Here is a 20776-nt window from a genome sequence, read left to right as displayed (position 1 = left end):
GACAATTGGAGCAGGTGATGATTGTCCACTTGAGCATCAGTGTTATCACTTAAGATCCAGGGGTTTCCTTCCCAGGGTACCAAGGGCTTTCCATCATCCACGGATGGAGATAGAACGAGTTCCCACGCAGTGTGGAGATCAGCTGTGCCTCTAGCGACAGGCAGCGCAGGAATACGCTACAAAAGTACTCCTTTAGGCAAAAAAAATAAAAACACTGGGCTTGGTGAATGGCACCATGCGCAATGACTGACTTTGTGGTTGGATCCGAGTGCTGCACAGAAATTTAGTCCGCATCATTCCCTGACAGCTTCCTGGGAGGGAGAGAGGAGAGAGAGAGAGAGAGAGAGGGCTGGATTCTCAGGTAGGGTATCCGATCGCCTTCGAAGGATATTGGAAAAAATATAGCATCCTCAATCTAAATAACTGTAAGGTTAATACATTTGGTCAGTGGTTCTATGAATTACAATTTCTCATTTACGAATTGAATGGGTTCAGCCTTTCATTCACAAGAAACGAGACTGAAAATGATCACCTGCAACGAAACATGTTTCGTTGCCTGTGTTTGTTCTTCTGCTGGAGCACATTTTCATTGCTTTTATGAGCCAATTACTTATAGAGAGAAATGGGGGGAAAGGAACAATTCTGAATGTGTGCAAGACACTGGATCTGCATCAGGCTGTTGCTAATTAACCTCTATGAGCTGGTAATTATGCAAATGAACATATGATAGGGTGTTATTTCTGTGTCTTGCTAAAAGATGTCTTGATGAAAACACTGATATGCGTTAGCACGCTGCTGTCATTCATGTAGAGGTTTTGATCAAGCTGAGCTTACCCTCTTATTTTGAAATGTTGCAATGATTTACTACAGCATGCTCTAGTGCTATAATTATATAACTGATTAATAATACTCATGAATGATATTGCCATCAAACAAAACAAAACAAAACAAAAAACACTTGGAGTAGCTTAATAATAGCCTACAGTTTTCATCCATGCCCTCCCACTGCCCCCCTCCCCCAGCCTCATTAAAATGAAGGTGGCTGACTGCACTCCTGCAACACGGGTGCTTCCTTGTTGCAGATCTGTTATAAGAAAACAGGCCTGGTAAGTCATTTGGGAGACTGTGTGGTTGCGGTCCCTGGGCGTTGCTGCAGGATTTTAGGAGCACACTTTGGTTCTTGATGTGCCTGCAGGCTAGGGGGACAACATCAGTGATGTCTGTGTTTCCAAATGGGCAGGGCAGCTCAACTCCAGCTGTGCCACAGGACAGGTGACTCAGTCTGCTACTTGTTGTGACGACGATTTCTCGTTCTCGTAATTACCCTCGGATGGTTAGAGCGCTGAGGGTTGTGCACAGAGGTGAAGACCCACCGTGGACTTACTGTACCCGTAGCCAGTCCATTGCTACCAGTCTTAGTATGGAAGGAAGATGGGAAAATAGACGCTTGGAATCCACCCCCCACTTCCACCATCTCCAACTCCTCGCATAGACCTGAAGCATGGGGATTAAATGGGGGAGGGGAGCAAAGACTCAATGAATGGTTCGAGATATCTGCAGCTGCCTCCTCTCACATGAGCAACCACCATAGTGATTGGACGACACCCTTATGCTGCTACCTCTCTCTATGTCTTTATCCCCTCTCTCTCTTTCTGTTTCTCTGCCAGCCTATCACACTGCTCTGTACAGAGAGAATGGATTTAAGCAAGAATGAGGGTGAAGTGTGTTTAGAAAGACAGACTGGGGGAAAAACAGGAAGGATGCAAAAGAGAAAGGCAAAGGTAGGGAGGTGGAGAGAGAGCGAGAGAGAGAAATAGGAAAGATGGGTGTTTAGGGAAAAGGTGAAAAAAATACATGAAGGAATGAAGTAAGTGCTTCGCACGCTAACTGCATTATTTAAGGCTGGAGGATACAGGGCAGCTGTACCGAGAATCCCATGTCTTTGGCTTGTCTATGGCTTCCCCCTCTAACCATGCTTTTTCAATTTATGCTATTTCTAGGAGTGGGGGAATCAGTCAAGCAAGATGGACCATTTGTGACTAATTGCAACCATATTTTTCGATTTGAGAGCAGGTCTACTGATCTACTGACACTAACAATGAGACAATGACCCGATATGCATGGGCTTTGAAAGTTGGTACAGACATGCCCTTGTATGAACAAATAGACTGATACACACACACACACACACACACACACAAACAAACACACACAGTATTTAATCATTCTGATTCGCTTCCTCTGATCTTGCTGTTACCATGGCCACAGTTGGTAAAGGTACATGACTCCTCTATGTTCCTTCAGAGTCCATATATGGAGCTGTAAACCCAAATCATAGATTACACTCAGCGTCTTTGTGTGTTTTCCTGCCCCGCATTTGAATTTTGTTTTCAAGATGTTGCATGATAAGAATAACTATTCTGTTATTTGTGGCTCAGCTTCACAAGGGAGTGGCTGTCCTCTCAGATTCCTCTCAGAGTAAAGGATGAGAATCGATTCCATTGTGGAAATCCCAGGCTCTCTGAAAATGCCGATTAGATCTACCTAAATGTTCTGACATATTGGAGAAGACAGATGTAATTAACGTGGCCTTTAAGCCAGATCCCCCCAAGAGAGGAAGGGGTTAAAAAGCCAGAAACAGCCATTCTGTTGTCATGAATCAGGCTGTTGCTGAATCTGCTTTGATATCAGTACCTGTAAACAGCTTTTTTCCCCATCTGGTGCCATTCAGTATCTCTGTTGAGACACATATTTAGCTGCTCATCATAATCACTGTGCGCATATTGTAGCTGCTGCGATGCTCCTAACCCCAGAGGACTAGAGAGAGGAAGCCAAAGGAACACCTTTCATCTGAAGTCACAAAACTGAGCGGAGTCTGCTACCCAACTAGAGTTTTTGTCTTAAGAGGTCGGGCCAATGATTATTTTTAGTGTTGCAGTGTTTTCAGACTTGAGCAGGCTTTAGTTTGCAAACAGAGAACTGCTAAAAACACTCAGGGGCATTGTTACTGCTCCCCTCGTTTGCTGGTGGGGCAAGAGGGAGGGTCAGATATCCAGCAGCTGAACTATGGCACACACTCAAAAGCCGGCAGCCTGACCAGGGGCAGAGTCATGCCATCACACTGAGGAACCGAAAGCAGATAGGCCATATTCCTTTTCATAATATTAGCCATGGAAAATATCAGACTAACAGCTGCAGTTAAATTCTTGTGAGTTGCAAATTATTGCATAATTGGTTTACCATGGACATCGTGCTGATTAAATGCTCCCTGTCTGATAATACTTGTTTCCCGGAGATAAGATAGGTGGAAATTGAAGGAGAATGACTGACCAATGCATCAGAAGCTGATTCTCATAGTCCCAATGCTTGCCTTTGGGGCTTGCAGGGATGAATCACCATCAGCCAAGCAGATTAGAGATTTACTGCAGGCCCTTGCTCAAGTGCAATTGTGGGAAAATGTTTGATTCGTGGCATCACTGCATTTTTTCTAGTGTGAAGCCTTGAGAAAGGTAGACACGTCTATTAATTGCATCAAAATATCAGAGAAAACGTGGGATAGTAAACAGTGAGTGTGAGAATGGTAACTGGAAACGAGACCAACAGGATATTAACTGCTAATTCAGGGTGTGCATTTTTTTCTCCCTCTCTCCAGTATCCACCCTGCTTGGTCCTGTTGGATGGGGCTGCCATGAAAGCCGGACAGTAACAGTAGGGTAGCTTGTTGGTCACTGGATGGTCTTTCCTGTTTGTCTTCCAGCGATGCGGGACCTGGAAGCGTGCCTGAAGAGAGGATGTAGTAGTGAGGATTCGAAACAGTGCAACACTCTCTTGCGTTTGAGAGGTGAAGAGTCCTCACAGATGGTTTCACAGATGGTCCCCGTCAACCCAATTGTATGACTGAAAACATGGATAATTTGTCCATGCCATAGACTTGCAACACTCACATCATTCTTACTCTGTCTCCCAAGACACATCCCACAACAGTCCAAACAGCCTCCTCCCTTTCTGTCAGAACCCTCTACTACCGCTTTCTAACACCTCTCTCATCCAAGCCCACTGTGCTGCTCAGACACACACTGTTCGAAATCTTGTCGATGTAGGTATGAATATATAAAGCACACTCTAATGCCTTAAAGAGAGGACTTATACAGAGGTAACAGCAATGGGGGTGGGAGCTGTAAATAATTAAGAAATGCTGAGTGATGTTTTCCTCCTGCAGTGGAGGGCTACTTGGTGCAGTGCTTTACAGTCTTGTCCGGGCTTTAGTCTTATGCTATCTTGGCATCTCACCTTCCTCTACTGAGGGATGGAGCTGCGCCATGCAACTGGGAGATGGCCGTGTCTTGTGTTTTTTAATCCTTCCCACCATGTCTCCCCACTTGTCCTTCATGCCTACATGCATTGACTCTCAGTTTCCGGAGGGAGTTACATAGTTGATGAGAACAATGGTCAAAAACGAGAGATGTGATTAACAGTAATGAGATTCAGTGTCAGTTTACAGGGACGGATAAATGTAAGTCATTTAATCAACAGTTGAAATAATCCAATAGGATTTCTTTCTGTTAATCCAATCTGAGAAATCAATGGTAAATTCTAGCAGTGCACCTAAACTTCTCAACTGGTAACTGTAGAATATGGATGCTTGTTTAGAGACCCTACAAGTAGCAGATTCCACCATAATCCTCAGTCATTTTGTTTCCGTCATGTAAGTCATTTGAGCACATTTTGAGAATTACAATGAGGGTGGGAGTTTGCTTTAGTAGGCATTTTTCCTCATTGCAGTTGTCTTGAAAATTATGTTAAATTAAGGTGTGCATAGCCCATACAATAGCCCGTTGTGCTTACCGTTCAATAGGCTTCTTGCAAAACACCCAGAGGCCTTGTTTGTGATTTTCCACCGCAAAATCAGCAAAATCACAAATCGTTAAATTGCATACCAACAAATTAGCCAGAGTTTGGCTTGTTTTTATGATAAACTGTTAAGTGGATGCCAGATCCCACTGGAAAACATTTAGGTCTACCTGTTTAGTAAAACTGTCTGTGCAAAGTCTTTTTGACTTTGTAACCACCAACTCACATTTGTACTCCACATGTGTTACCACAGAATGACAGGAAACAGCTGTCTGCTGTCCTTGATGACTGACTGCCTACGTGTGACTCAAGGCATCCACAACTAGCTCAGGTTGTTGTTTGATGCATGTGAAAACACTTTTGCCTTTTTAACATGAATGTACAAAGATGGTGTAATTATAATACTGCATTTCATGACAATAGAATTTGTAAAGGTTGTAAAGCACATCAGGTGTTTGATAGATTTCACTCACACAAAAATTGCTACTTGAAATCCATTATTCAAAGCACAGATGAACTATCCTGAGTAACTATCTTGTAAGCACAGGTCTTAGATGACTCATAGCTTTAAAAGTAATCACTAATGTGCTTTACTGTCATGGCAGCAATCATTTTTCAAGATTAGGTGCCATTTCTTCCAAATGGTGGTCATACCATTTTGGAATGAAACTCTTCATTTAAAAACAAGCCTTACAGAAGTAATTTTCAGTACTGAGTGTTGAGGTTTTAGTGAGGTTGGGATGGTAATAATGGATTGCAAATAATTTCTCCTGCCAATTTTCCTCAAGCAGCATCCCTGAGTTTGAAGAAAGCCTAGCGTGAATGAGGTTGGGTGAATTTGACTGGGGAAAATATCAGAGCTTGTGAGCGGGAAGCTAAACTAACATGCATCATTGTCCTTGTTTTCATTTGTAGAGAGTGTTGTTATTCAGGCCAAGGATAGCAACACTGCCATATTCCTGTAATAACATCAAACTTTCTAATATAGTCCTCTTTCAGTTCAAAGGATTTTTTTTTTATATACTGGTGGATTCGACTTTGGCACAGATCACTGTTTTGTCTCCAGAACTGAACTAGGTGGGCTGAGACTGGGTCTGAATCTGAAGATGTGTTTGAAGAAGTGATTTAAAAGAAAACACTGATTTCATCAGTTTGAGCTTCTCGGGCAGGGTCTTCCAAAGCCTAAAGCCCAGATAGGAAATGGCAGATCATTAGAGGACTCCAGCCTAGACTTCAGAATGAGTAAGATAGTCCTGCCTGGGGAACTTAGGCTATGATCTTGTTCAAAATACGTTAAAACAATCTGAGCTGCAGCTAGGAGCCAGGTGAGAAAAATTGCAATACATTGAAATGTAAGATTGAAGTTTTCTCCTTGCAGAGGTAACTGTAACTCAAAGTATTTATGCCAAATTTAAACAAGTTGGTATATCACCATCAAAATTCTTGAATAATTACTGTATGACGTGCATATGTCCATGCCATACAAATATGGCATGGACATATATCTCCTGGATACCAGGGCAGCAAGAAAAGAATGAGGTCATCAGGTGTAAGAAAAGTGTCACAGCTACTCATTAATGACTCTCTACTTAATGTTATCTTTAGATAAACTGATGCTTGTAGTTTAACTTGATTTGGGGAATTTAATTGTAGCTTCAAAATGTTGTGAATAATTAACATGTTAAATCACACAAGGCCCAGCAGTGGTCCAGGCATGGTCCTGCTTGTCACAATGCAGAAGAAAATGTTTTAGGTTAGCCGTTTTTCCACAAAATTCTGGGAAAAATGTCCATGGCTGCAATACGTTATTGAGGTTTTAATAGGTGTCACAGCACAGTGTTGCTGCTGAGGAACCATTTGGTTACAACGTTCTAAAAAAATGTGTATAGTTACACCAAGGTAATTGAGTCGTTAATAACATGGATATGCTGAACATAAATTCTGGCATACATCTACCTTTCTGTCCCTTTCAAAGGGGAATGGAAGCAAGTGCTGACTAGGCTGTCACCTCAGCCCACAGGGCCTCCGCAGCAGCCAATGGTGAGGGCTGCTTGTTGGTGGACAAATGGTCTTGGCTGCATGGTTTTTATTCAACCTCCACACATGCTGGAAATAGGTTTTAGTCTAAGGCATCACAATAAGGATGCAGTCCTGATGAAAGATTTATTTAAGGGACACCAATTGTGGGACTTGGCATTGATCTCAGAATCTCATTAACCCACTTTAGGAATGTCTTTCTTGGAGGATGGCGAGGGAATTCTTGCTCTGGAATCCAAGTTCAGTGCCATGCAATGTTTTAGCGTCATTGTATTCAAAGGGTTACAAATAGGACAGTGCATAGGTGGGTACCTTTTGAAATCACAGGATTACAGTAGTTAATATTCTATTGAGTATATTATGCACATAGCATGTGTTTAGTCCTCTTCCATTCCTTTCTGTATTCTGGACGGAAAGAGGGAATGTCTTGTCTGTTACTTTTTCCCTCTTCAGTTTGTGAATATAGTAGAAATTGCCTTTGCATAATAAGTGTAAAACTGTGCTGTTTGCACATTGTTCGCTGAGTTGATCTCACTCCACAGGCACCGGAGATGACTCTGTCCTCTTTATCCCCATCCCCCCTGAAGCTCTCGGATGCTGTGTCCATAATGATCCATGCTGGATCAATCCATCAATGCTTTCCTGGCCTTTTGTCACTCTTCTGCTTCCCCCAGTTCTTTGTGCCACAAATGTATACCAGAGTCTTGAAAAGGAAAAAGGTCTGCTACCAGTCCAGTCATACGTGCTGCAGTAAGGCACCACAGAACTGCTGCTGAAACAATTGTACACAATAAATGTGAACAGATTGAGCTGTGCAAATGCCTGATAAGACTTGAAGCTAGTCGCTTGTGCTGAGCGTTCATATCAAGTATCCAAGGAGAATGCATGGTTGCATTACTAAAAATGGCAGGCAATTCTTTCTGTGGAGGGTTTTGCCTTGGGAGTTGTGTCTGTGTCCCTGAAGATGCACCAATGCAGATTTGTATTGACTATCCTCTTAGGCCCTTGAGTGAGACGCAGGTTTCTAAATTGGTCCACTCCACCCCCATATGAAATGCTATACAGGAGAGCTCCTGCTGTGTGGATGAGTTACGATGATAAGGCAGATGACTATCTGAGTCGATGCTTGCCGTGATTCTTAAAGCCTCCCTCTGGTCTTTCCTTTTTCATCTCACACATTATCTGTTACTATTCAGGCCTAGTGCATTTGCACAAACTGTAGAATGGGGGGTTGCATCTGTATGGTTCCCAGGTACCACTTTGCACATTGCAGCTTCTCAAACCCTCATCACTCAGGCTTAATGACATTTTGAAAAAAAGCTCGCAGGAGGAGAATATCAGCTGCTTTTCAGAGCAGAACCCACCACCTGACTGAGTCATCGTATATGAGAGGGAAACACATACAAGATGACTGTGGCACCAAGTCAGAGTCACCAATGACGCAGATAAAATGCTCATGTAAACTCTTGCTGGATCACTGAAAGGATGAGGTCTAAGTCTCATAAGGATATGTTCACCCTGGAAATAGCAAAGCTTAATATCACATTTTGGTTACGACAGGCCCATATATGTTATATTGTATGTTACGTTATATTATCTGCAGCTACATTTTTAAATATGCAAATTGTAAGCATTTTGGGACGTGAAAACTTGAACTTTCCAAGCTTTTCTCTATGTACCTGAAGTGTGTACAGCATATGTTGAGAGGTTTCGCATGTGTGATGGCATCCTTTTGAATGTCACTGCTAATTAGATTCTCACTTCAGCATAAATGTTCACTCTCTTAGCCCACTTACGTGATGCAGCATCATCTATCCACAGTGTTAGAGAGCTGTGACTGGTCTGGGCGAATGATTATCCAGCCTGGGTCTGAATGTGCTTGTTTTTCTGCCGCTCTCTCTTTCTTCTTCGACCTCCCTAGGACAATCAACTCAAACAAAAGTGAAAAAATTCATTTTGTGCACTCAAGGAGAGCCGTGGTTGTGCGACCCACTGTATAGGACGTATACAGTCAGAGTAATGGCCCCCTAGGGTGCTGCTGAAAAGAGGAATAAGAATAATGCTCTCCTAAGACTGTCTTGCCGCTGTTGGCTAGATGCAGCAGCATCAGAAGGAAATGCCCACACCCAGACTGTCTATTAATAGAACTGTAAATTTGTTGTTATTTTGTGAATCCTGCAGGCGATACAGCAACAGATAGAGCTCAAAAGGTATTCGGGTGATTCATGTTCATTGTCAGCCATGGTTTTTTGTGTTAGAGGTTTATACGCCACAATTCACAGCAGTGTCACACCCTCTCTCTCTCTCTCTCTCTCTCTCTCCCCCTCTTTCTCTCTCTCTCTCTGTCTCTCTGGTGTGCCATTGTGCTTGTCTTGCCTGTGCAGAGTGATTGCGGGTGAAAACAAATGAAACTTATTGATTTTCCTTTTTACATTAACATTAAGCATTCTTTCTCTGCCGACCTGCTCTCCCTCATCACATCACAATTCCCAACTTTTGAGCGTGTCAGGCAGGTGCCTCAGAGATACTGAGCCCCTGTGAAGGATAAGCCTCCTGGTTCATCCCCTCAGGACATGTCCCCCGGCTGCTGCAGCATCGCTCCATGTATTGTCTAGTGGACACTTGCAGCAGCTACAAGTCAATAGCAAAGGGCAGCCACACTGTTAGCAGACATGCCTGTAGGCGCTCGCCTTGCTGATTTCTGTTGACATCTTAGTGTCATTTTTACTACATCACTCTGTGGAATTGAATTGCTCAGCTGTTGCATCATATGGATCACGGGCATTGTAAGAATAGTGAAATATTGATTGAAATGCTGTAGAAATAGGCTTGGCAAGAGTGGGTGGTATTGGGTGGACAATGAATTTGCCATCAATAAATGGTATGTCTTTGTAAACAGAACTAATGTTTGCATTGTTGCTGGTATTTTGCTGCTGATAGTTGAGCTGATCGTTAAACTCACTTTACTTTATTTCATTTTCAGGCTTATTACGTAATTAAGTATTAGAATAGGCATCATAGTAAATTAGTATCCAATTAATATTATACAAATATAGAACTTTTTATGGAAAAACTAATTCTTTGTCCTCTGCATATATAATTGATTTTTGTTAATTTTGGTGGTCATTTGTCTACTGATAGTCAGTGAAATAGAGGTTATAATTTACCCTCCCTTTATTTACAGCTACATTACTGCATTTAAGCAATTAGAATAAGTTCATCTGGTGACGAGCCAATTTCAGATCAGCACCTTTTTGGCTCACAGACCTGGAGCAAATGTCTTTGCTGATGAGAGAGCAGCCCATGTTAATGCTTAAGTCAGCACTGCATAAGCATGAAAGATAGAGACAGGAGATAGCTATGCTTTCCTGTAAGAATTCAGTATGTTAGCGTTTTATGCTTAGACTGTGAAGCATTTAAGGTGTTACATTTTATCCTGAATTGGACAGTTATTTCATCTCAGCCTCAGAGAGCGAGAAGTTTGGTGAGAAGAGGTCCCAACCAAATAAAGCTCTTTGAATTGTATTTGGCATTTTATTGTCTTGACATATTTGAGTATTTCACGCTGCATTTCGCTCTCTTTCTCTTTCTCTCTCTCTCTCTCTCTCTCTCTCTCTCTCTCTCTCTCTCTCTCTGTGTGTGTCTTTCAGTCCATCCACCTGCAGACTGCAATAGTTCAGCAGCCATGACGGACACTGTGATGGGTGGCAGCTCAGATTGCTGGGTGTCCAACGACAGGCAGAGGAGCATGCATGCCAAGTAAGCACAAGTTTCAGAATGGCAGGGCAAACCGGACTTAGACGGCAGCCTGCGGTAATCACCAGGAACAGTTGCTGTGTGTTGTTATTAACCCTTTCCATGCCTCCATCAACACTGTTCCTGAACTGTACTGTTCCTTTTTTTCCCACCTGCTTTCTTTCGATGTTTGATCTGTAACACAGTGATAAGGAACAGTAAGTAGACAGGCTCTCTGCCATCTCTCTTATCTCCCGCTGCGTTGTGTGGACCCACTCTGTGACTGAGCATTTAGAAAGCAGTGCATTGTGTAGTGAATGTGTGTCCATTCATGAGTGATTTGTGCACATGTATAATGCATGGTTACTGCTGAATGTTTGCACAATGTTCATTTGCCCATCCAACATCTATTCAGTACTTTTGTTTGCTCCATTTGTCCTACCACTCAGACAAATGTGTGGTTTAGACATCAAGTTACTGAAAACAGAGAGGCAATGTAATCTCAGCTGGAGAATAATTTTGTCCAACAGGGGCAACTGGACCATGCAGCCAGGCCCTGGTCCAGGTCCAGACCTGACAGATGAAGAGAAGGAGATTATAAACAGTGTGATTGCCCGTGCTGAGAAAATGGAGGCCATGGAGCAGGAGAGAATTGGGTGAGATATCTTGGACTGGTCCCTGCAAAAATGCTATCACTTAGTGGGACTAATCAGACGTGTACATTTGGATCTGCAATAATTAACTGTGACAGAGTTGTCTTGTTGCAGGCGCTTGGTAAACCGTCTGGATGACATGAAGAAGATGGTGTGTGGTGATGGAGTGTCCCGCTGTTTGCTGTGTGGGGAGCAGCTGGGCTCACCTGGGGTCAGCTCAGTGGTGTGTGAGGACTGCAAAAAGGTATGAGTGAGCTGGCCAATTACCAAGGGCCAACAAAACAACCTGCTCCATTGTGGCAGTTCTGACAAATCTGGACAAAACACAAACAGTCATGGTCTGTGAGTTGTGTATTTGTGACACTGTAAATGCTAAACTGTTGGAAACCTTTGTTTTCTGCCGTCGTGTAGAACATGTGTACCAAGTGTGGATTACAGTGTAACAGTCGGCCACGTGCTGTGTGGCTATGCAAGATCTGCAAAGAACAGCGAGAGGCAAGTGTTCTTTCACTAGAGAGCTCACACAGAGAGGAAATATCAGAAATATCTTGGAGCCTAATATAGTAATAGATTTCTGTTTTTCTTAGGTGTGGAAGAGATCTGGTGCCTGGTTCTTCAAAGGCTTTCCTAAGCATTTCCTACCTGCACCGATGCCAATAGCTAAACCCAGAGAGACAAATGCCCAGCAGGCTGTGCAGCCCCAGGGGCCACCAGCCTCTGAGCCCAGAGAGGTGGCAGCCCAACCACAGTCACAGGGTACACACAGTCAAAATGTGCCTTTGCAGCCATAGTCTGCAGTCTGTTTGAATGCTAATGAATTTGAACATAAAGGGAATTATGTTGTCTTTGCATCACTTCTCATCAATCTAGTAGTGTGTGCACAAACATTCACTTTTCTCTCTCAGGTCCAAGGCAGGCTGCTACCTCTGAGCAGCAGATTTCAGGCTTCACATTTCAGATTTCAAGTTATCTCATCAATATCTGGATAACTTGTTTAAAATGTCCGTCAGACTAACTGAAGCTTGTGAGATTTCCATTTCTCATCCCCACTGCCAGTTGCTTTTGAAACAACCTTTCAAAGCACCACCTCTTCAGTCTCATCAGATCAGCATCTCCACACCAGTTCTCTTCCTTCTCTCATTGCTCTTTTCCTCACCATCAAACCTTTCATCTGCTTCCCAAATTTGGTGCTACCGCCCACTGTTGCAAGGGGAGGGGATGAAGAGCTCAATTAAGCTGTTGGGAAGTGCATGCTGTGACATGGGAGGTGCCTCCAGGTGGTGCTGGCATGATGGGTCGCACCGTGTCAGCTCCCATTTTCAGCACAATTAACTATGCAATCTGATATTGGCATAAATAAAAACTCAGCCTATATAATCAAAGCATATAGCTGGCTGCCACAGATTGTTGTACTGTATGTAGGTCAATGCCTTTGCAACGAAAGGGCTGCAGCATCAAAAGTATCTAGAGAGACTAGGGAGTATTACAGATTTCATCAGTTGTGGCTGGAAGTGGTGTGATCAGGTATATGTTTGTGGCCTTATCTGTGTCTATATATATCTTAGGAGCAGACGCACAGGGTCGTGCTGGTTACCCACCTCTGGCCCCTAAACCAACAGAGGTGCCTATGGCCACAGGTGGGGTTGGTCCTGGCTACACTGACGGTGCGGCCCAGGGTGGCCCAGTGGTGATGAAAAAGGCAGTGACGGTCCAGAGTTCCAGACCACAGCCTGCCGCCAGTGCCACCATGGCCCAGCAGGGTGAGGACCTCCGGCACCTGATCACTAAGAAACCCTCTGCAATGCCTGTTTGCTCAGGGATCACTCCAAGCATACACCAAGTCTTGCAACTCTAGATGTGTCTTTTTGTGCAGTCTAAGAGGATTGTGTGTGGTTGTAGGTCCAGGGGCAACAGATGGAGGTGCTTACTCTTCCGGTGCAGCTCCCCCAGAGCAGAGAGCGCCTCCTGCAGTCCGGGAGGAGAGGAGGCAGCCTGCTGGTTACCAGGCACCCCCAGCTCGACAGCAACCTCCCCCACCTGAAGAGGAGGAGGAGGCCAATGACTATGACTCTGATGAAGCCAGTGAGTTTACCATCTGCTCACTCATTTCATGGAGTAAGGTGACAGATATTCAAGTACAATATCCATCTTAGCTTCACCTCCAGTTTGAATGATTGATTGCTTGAATGATTTCTTTCTTTTTGTTTTCATGCAAAAAGAGTCAGATGGGCTGCTATTAATCAAAACAAAACAAATCAATCAAAACAAATTATCATGCATCATACAGTATTGGGCATTGATGTGCAATACCTTCCTTAATTTGGCAGCGTTACTATTCCCTTTAGTGAGTCTGACTCATGCTGTGTCGAAGCTTGATTTCTGCCTTTTGGGCCGCTGGTAATATTTCATGTCTATAAACTGTGCAATAGCGCTATCAAACAGTGTCACTCTGGCTGTATCACGCTGCATCACTCAGTATCACTCTGTATCAAGTATCACAATGGCAGAATCTACTGAGCCTGGGAGGAGATGATAAATGATCAGCACCATACGTTATCCAAGCATGGAAATCAATACCCCAGAACTAAAGCAGAAGAGGACATGAAAGAGTCGATAGTGAGACATAAACCATGTAATCGTGCAGGGTTTTGTGTGTGTGTGTATACACCCCTATGAGTGATGAGAATGGTGCCACGCCAGTCATGTTCTCTTCCTCCAGCATCAAATGGCCTTTATTCTCTCTCCTGGGGGGTGGTCGTTAATTTACTTTATTGAGGTCCGGGAATACGGAGCAGTGCAAATAATTTGAGATGCAACAGGGCTGACGGGATATAGATTCCCCTAGTGTTTGATCCAGTCCCCTGTGTTAAGAGTGAAAATGGCAAAAATAGCAGCAGTTTCAATGTGCCTGTCCTCTACGGAGTTGTGAGGGTGAGAACAGTTAGGTCCTGCGGTGCCGACTGGTCTCAATAACTCAGCTGGTAATAGCTGCTTCAGTTTTGTTGTCCTCTTACGTGTAATAGTCTTGGTTGTGCCTTTCAGCTCAATGAAGCTAATACAGGTTCTGCATATTTGTATGGGCGTATGTTAACAGAATTATGCTTGTCAAATGTGATTTGCATTTTGAAACCAAGGTACGCTTATAATCATTTTAATTCACAGTCGATTTTGTCTATCTTATCTACTATAAATGTATCTAATATGCAGTTGGGGCTGCATAGTGTTGGAAGAGTTTTGGAGCACTGTACCTCTGGACCAACAGGCTGATGGATTAAGTCAGCACTGGGATGTTTACTGATAACTAAAATGAGAATAACAAATTAGATCTGATTGGTTAGTCCCCAAACAGCTACACCAGCCATTGTTTCTCATTGTTTTCCCCTTCACAGCTAAATACCACCCTCGTGTCAGTGAGGATAATATTTTCAGTCTTTTTTACCCTGAACATTATTTTACATTATATCCCTCTGCTTTTAATGAGATTACTTTGCATTACATTTTTGGGAAAACCAGGCCTCATCATGAATCAGCATTAGTGTCCACCAATTTTTTAGCTATTCTGTCCATGCTGTGCCACTGCTGAAATTAATGGTAACAAGCAACATCTCAGTGTTGTTTAATTATATGTGAACCTTTCCCGGTATTTATACTCTTAATAATTCTAGATTAGACACACTGCTTTTCTGTAGTCTAATGTAATGATTGGTCTGGGTCTTTTTCAGCTACTCTGGGCTCTCTAGAGTTCAGTCTGCTTTATGAGCAGGAAAGCAACAGCCTCCACTGTAGCATCCTCAAAGCAAAGGTACCACCATCCGCTCACGCTCTCACACACGGGCACAATTGAAGTGAAATGGTTTATGTTAAAAAGCTCCTGGACAGTACTTTAGCTTTATCACTCTCTGCTGTCCTCGGGATGTGATGGACACTGCTATTTCTCTCCTTAGGGACTGAAGCCCATGGACTCCAACGGACTGGCTGATCCCTACGTCAAACTTCATCTGCTGCCTGGGGCTAGCAAGGTGAAAGAATCACCTCTCTTACACCACGCACTTGTCTCTTTTAAAAGATTCATTCCTTGAATGGACTTCTAAGGAAAAGCAGAAAGAGTGATGAGATGCCTGTGGTTTGGCTATAGAGACCTTCCTGCAAGCTCAAGTCTGACACCTTGTGGCACAACCATAAAACATCCTATTATTCATAAACTTGCTGTAGGCCTGTTGTCTAAGACATTGGCTGCAATATTTGGCCAGAAGTGAAAGTCATGGTGGAGGGACAGTGTCAGTGTTGTGTAAACATGGTGTAGACCAGTGGTTCTCAACCTTTCTGTGTCAGGGACCCCCAGATTGATACACATGAGGCTGTGGACTCATATTTGATACGATCCCCATCTTACGTGATTTAGTTATTCCATAACTGTGTATACTGTAAATTGACAGATTAACAGTGAAGAGTGTGAAACCTATGAACAGAATAGTCATTCTTTTACATTCTCTCATTGGGCTCACTTTTACTCAATGAAATAATAGCTAAATTAAAATATTCCCCATTTTTCTGGGGACCCTCTAAAACCCCCTCAAGGAACCCTGGGGGTTGCAAACCAGGTTCCCAAAACTCCCAAGACACTCTGGAGGTGTCATGGGTCTAATTAATTGAAACACCCATGTAGATACTTACTTGGGTTAAATTCTGGAGGGGATCGAAAGATCCTGATGGCATCTCATGTAGTAATGACTTTATCCAGCTTCTTGTTCTGATTTACTTTGCATGTAACAGTCCACAAAGCTGCGCACAAAGACCTTGAGGAACACCCGCAATCCTGCATGGAATGAGACTCTCACCTACCATGGGCTGACAGATGATGACATGCAGCGTAAGACCCTCAGGTGGATACCTCAAGCTGTCAAACATAAATCACACAGTACTTTGCAGTCATTTGATCAGCAATCATGTCTTACTTCAAACAAGATCTGCCCTCGGATGACTTCCCTTAACAATGTAACATGTCCAAATGACTGACATTCTCTTTCAATTTGCACAGGATCTCCGTCTGCGATGAAGACAAGTTTGGGCACAATGAATTTATCGGGGAAACCCGAGTGGCCCTGAAGAAACTGAAGATGAACCAGAAGAAAAACTTCAACGTGTGTCTTGAGAGGGTTGTCCCCGTGAGTAAAATTCACTTCCCGTCACTTACAGTCAAGTCATGCTTTGTTCTCCCCGTCTGAATCTGTCACTGACCTGCTCTTGCTCTCATCTTGTTTTCTGCACAGACAAAGAGAACTGCAACAGCCGGGGCAGCTCGAGGCATTGCGCTCTATGAAGATGAGGCAATACTTAAATACCAGCATGTCTAAACGTGACAGATTCCACCATACATTCACACAGATCTTTTCATGTATCTCGCTGATCTACTCTCCCCATTGCTCTGATTTTCATTCCTCAGCCAGGGAAAGACGGTGCAGAGGTAGAGGAGCGAGGCCGGATTCTGATCTCCCTCATGTACAGCTCCCAGCAGAATCGTCTCATCGTGGGTGTTGTGCGCTGTGTTCACCTGGCTGCCATGGATGCTAATGGCTATTCTGACCCGTTTGTCAAAATGTGGGTTCTGCGATTGGTAGTGAATATTTCTCTGGTTGTTGTATTGGATTGTAATCAGGTATCAATAGGTCGTCACTTGTTATCAGCACATTTAGGAGGCAGCTAACCACATACACAGTGATACTCACTGGTAGAGTTAGATTTTAAATCTGTGAATGCAGAGTAACGACAATAAATAAAGTATATACTCTTCACAGATGTCTGAAACCTGATATGGGGAAAAAGGCCAAGTGCAAAACACAGATCAAGAAGAAGACCTTAAACCCAGAGTTCAATGAGGTTTGTAGTGTAATTTATTGAGTCTTTTTTTTTTCTCAGACTACCCTGACTTTATTACTGAATCAATGTATTGATACTCTTTGCAGCTTGACAAACATCCATCTTATGGAAATGTCTATGGAAACAATGATTTAATTTCTTTCTTGATCTAATTCCAGGAGTTTGGCTACGACATCAAACACAGCGAACTTGCCAAGAAGACTTTAGATATCTCTGTGTGGGACTATGACATTGGAAAATGCAATGACTACATCGGTAGGTGATTTGGGGGATTTGATGAGATGAAAATTAAATTCTAATGAAATCCTCCACCTGCTCTGCACACACAGAGCAAAACACCTTTCATCTTTGTTCCTTTTTGATAGGTGGGTGTCAGCTGGGTATCACTGCCAAAGGAGAGAGATTGAAGCACTGGTACGAGTGTTTGAAGAACAAGGACAAGAAGATAGAGCGCTGGCACACCTTGCTGAATGAGAATCACGTCTCTAGCGATTAACCACTTGCCCCCCAACTGCATGAGCCACCCCCCCTGCCCCTCCATTTAGTCCACTTCCCCTCTCCTAAGGCACTTTTTTCCATTGTATTCTTTTGTCTATTCTACTCTCCTGTCCCCTACCTGACCAAAACACAGGCAACGCTCTCATGCCTCCTGATGTAATGTACCCCGTCTTATCTATTCCTTAACTATTTCTCTGCCTGTGCTGAGACTTAATCTGCCTGTGGAACATTTCAAAAGGCAAAACATGGCGTACTTAAAACGAGTTAGAGATTTCATTAATGCAACCAAGACATCTAGAGCGGAAAGTGCAACATTTTAGTGAAATAGTTGCATAAAGACGATCATGCTTGTCAGTGACGTTATACAGTATACTGAACTTGACACATCCTCAGCTAAAGAAAACGGAATTTGAATTGCACTGGCACAGAACAAGAAAAGCAATATGTAATGGCATTTAAAGTCACAACCACCATCCCAGGTCACAACAGCCTCTATTAAGCGCATTCATTCAGTTCATTAGAGTGGAAGGGTGTCACTTTTTATTTCTTGTGTAATTACGTCATGCCATAGTGTAACACTTGTATGAGCATGCTAAGACACAGACATAAGAAAACAATGAACAAGCAGCTGCACCTTCAAATACGTCAACTGTGCCCTATGTCATGGACATAAATCATGAAGAAATGTTTACATATTGATACATTGCTCAGGTTAGGATAGAAATGACAAAAATCTGGTCCATACATGATTCATAAATCAGTGGACCATGAGCTAGATGAATCTTTCATCAGTTGCAGTTAATGTGTGACTTAAAATGATAGCACACCTAGTTGAGTATTACGAATTTCTATGTTTGATTATCCAAGCTGTGACGTTTGAGGTTGTGGGAAATGTTAAGCATGTGACCGTGTGATCTGAGAGACTGAACAGTGAACAGAAATGTTTATTTTTCAGTTGTCGTTCCTGAGTTGCAGTGAGAATTGGCAGAAAGAAAGGACTTTCTCTCTGCTCGCGCTGCTCCTCCGAAGCGTGCGGTTCTCTCTGACAGCTCAGAGGTTTTCTACTGCAGTTTTTATACTGAACGCACATGGTCAGGTTTCTTACTCCCAACAAATGAGTCTGCTCCGCTTGACAGGAAGAGAAGGTTGAACAGATTATGTCATAAGTATGTGCAGCTTTACTTGCATGCACTGTGCTCGTGACTCGTGATTCTGTGCCTGGAGCAGTTATGGCCCGCTTCTACCCCAACGTACCCCCTTCCACAAGCAGGGCCCTTTCCATTACGCCACACCCGAATCATTCAAGGCTTAAGTGTGTGGCTGTTCACTAATTGCAGAGATTCAAGGAAAGCACACCTTACACAATGGAATGACCTCAATTTATACAGCTGTTTGCAAGTTACTCCAATGTCGAAAAACAAAAAGACAAAAACAAAAAAAACCTATGCATGAAATGTCTTGTGGTTCAAGATATATACATATACTTTTTAAGAAATTAATGCTATTGTAATTGAATTAATGTTTACACTTATTCCCCATGACATTCCTGTTAATATTTATAAAGAAAAAGGCCATAATAACACAAATGCATCTATGCTGCATGACTATCGGGATGCTTATTGATATTGTTGAGACAGCTTAACTGAAATGATGTTACCTAAATAAACTGGTCTGATTGCATCCACAGGACTAATTGATAATGTGATACCAAGTGAGCACATCAGTGAAAAGAATTTATAAGTTTATTTATAAGAATATATAAGTAGTATACACTGAGATTGACCTCATTCTTTGAGACATTCTGTACATATACAGCAAGCTCTCTCCAGCAACTTGTTTCCTCTGAACAGTCACTCTGCCCCCCTGTGGCAGCGCTTCTAACACCAGTAGCATCACACACTGTCCCAACTAACTCCACTTTGGACACAGTGGATCATCCTGTTATGGTCAACACATATTATGTTAACTCATTTACTTATTATTATTATTTATTTTATGTCAGCAGGCTTCTCTCTGAGCTAAACACCTAGCTGTCTTCTACTTGATTCTGCCAGTTCAGTGGAATGTTTGCTGGTTCTGTCTCTGTATTTGTAAATAGATAGTGCATGCACTGGAAAATATGTATGTTTGCAAATAACTTTGCATGTAAAGATTTTGCAAAGAGTTTACACAGATCAATAAAAACTAGTTAAAACTGACCAAAGTATACAGTTGTGTTTATGTTTTTTTTATGCTTATGACTCACAATGTTTGAAGGATTAACATTCAAATTTCTGCTTTTAAAATACGAAGAGGAGGAAAGGTTGCAGAATTTTTTGAGGAGCACATCTCTTTAAAAATAGATAATGGCAATACAACTAAGCTCCAACAAGAATAAAGAATTAAAAAGAATTAAATTATTTTTAAATAAATTATATATCTAACAGTTTTGTCCATGAAGTTAACATTTATTATCACTAGTAAACAACAGGCTGTATACTGAGTAAGACTAACACTGCCGCTCAGTGGTGCATCCTATAGACCTACACTGAATACAAAGGTACATTGTTAGACCCACAGCTGTTTAGGGACAAATGATAATGTTGGTTTGAAAAGGTCCACACAGGTCGGAAAGTGTATTGTGCATCATCAAACAGTCTGAGGTGACACTGAAAATGCTGGAAAGTTGTTCTAAAGTTTTGAGGCATGCTCACACTGTCTCTTTAACATAGACTTAATAAATACCCTTTCCTCTTTGCCTCAGTCTCCTTTCTTGTTCATACCAAACTCAAATAATATAGGCCATGCTTTTATTGCCTTGCAAAACATTTAATATGAACATGCTTCCCTTAGCCAAGTGGAGGCATGTTTCTGGAAGCAGCCTGGTGGATGTTATGCAAATGCATTAGGCCTACCTGAAAAGGTATCTGCCTTCCATAATTAAAATTTCTCTTAATGTATTCAGCGTATCTCTTGCTGTACAAATGTTGGGATGCACTGGCCTATACGTTGGGTCTTGTAAGTGACTTGTTTCTTGTGTTAAAACTAACACAAGAAAACTGTGTGCCAGCCTTTGCCTCCTTCAAATTCCATGTCAGCATGTTGGCAGTAAGTAGGCTGCAGTGGAAATGGTAAAGGCAAGTATA

The 20776-nt window shown here is 42.6% G+C and overlaps 1 protein-coding gene across 1 annotated transcript; it reads left to right on the top strand.

The window, feature by feature from the left end:
• Positions 1–313: 313 nt before the first annotated feature.
• LOC115365918 (rabphilin-3A-like) lies at positions 314–19849 on the top strand. The gene is made up of 19 exons (XM_030061136.1): positions 314–361; positions 10539–10647; positions 10830–10841; positions 11154–11279; positions 11391–11520; positions 11688–11771; positions 11864–12049; positions 12193–12220; positions 12842–13036; positions 13176–13358; positions 14999–15078; positions 15221–15295; positions 16050–16159; positions 16315–16441; positions 16547–16603; positions 16720–16874; positions 17072–17153; positions 17312–17408; positions 17519–19849. Exons 2-19 carry the CDS (start codon positions 10574–10576, stop codon positions 17647–17649), a joined length of 1932 nt encoding a protein of 643 aa, XP_029916996.1. The 5' UTR covers positions 314–361; positions 10539–10573; the 3' UTR covers positions 17650–19849.
• Positions 19850–20776: the final 927 nt, after the last annotated feature.

Source organism: Myripristis murdjan, chromosome 9 (assembly GCF_902150065.1).
Source record: "Myripristis murdjan chromosome 9, fMyrMur1.1, whole genome shotgun sequence".
Taxonomy (NCBI): domain Eukaryota; kingdom Metazoa; phylum Chordata; class Actinopteri; order Holocentriformes; family Holocentridae; genus Myripristis; species Myripristis murdjan.
Note: the sequence above shows the minus strand (reverse complement) of the source record. Positions and strands in the feature narration are given on the sequence as shown.

Bases quoted from the DNA above. Each gene is read 5' to 3' on its own strand.
- LOC115365918 (XM_030061136.1), top strand. From the start codon at position 10,574: ATGACGGACACTGTGATGGGTGGCAGCTCAGATTGCTGGGTGTCCAAC. The intron at 11,772-11,863 runs GCAAGTGTTCTT...TGTTTTTCTTAG, and splicing joins TCTGCAAAGAACAGCGAGAG to GTGTGGAAGAGATCTGGTGC. The intron at 16,442-16,546 runs GTGAGTAAAATT...TTTTCTGCACAG, and splicing joins GTCTTGAGAGGGTTGTCCCC to ACAAAGAGAACTGCAACAGC.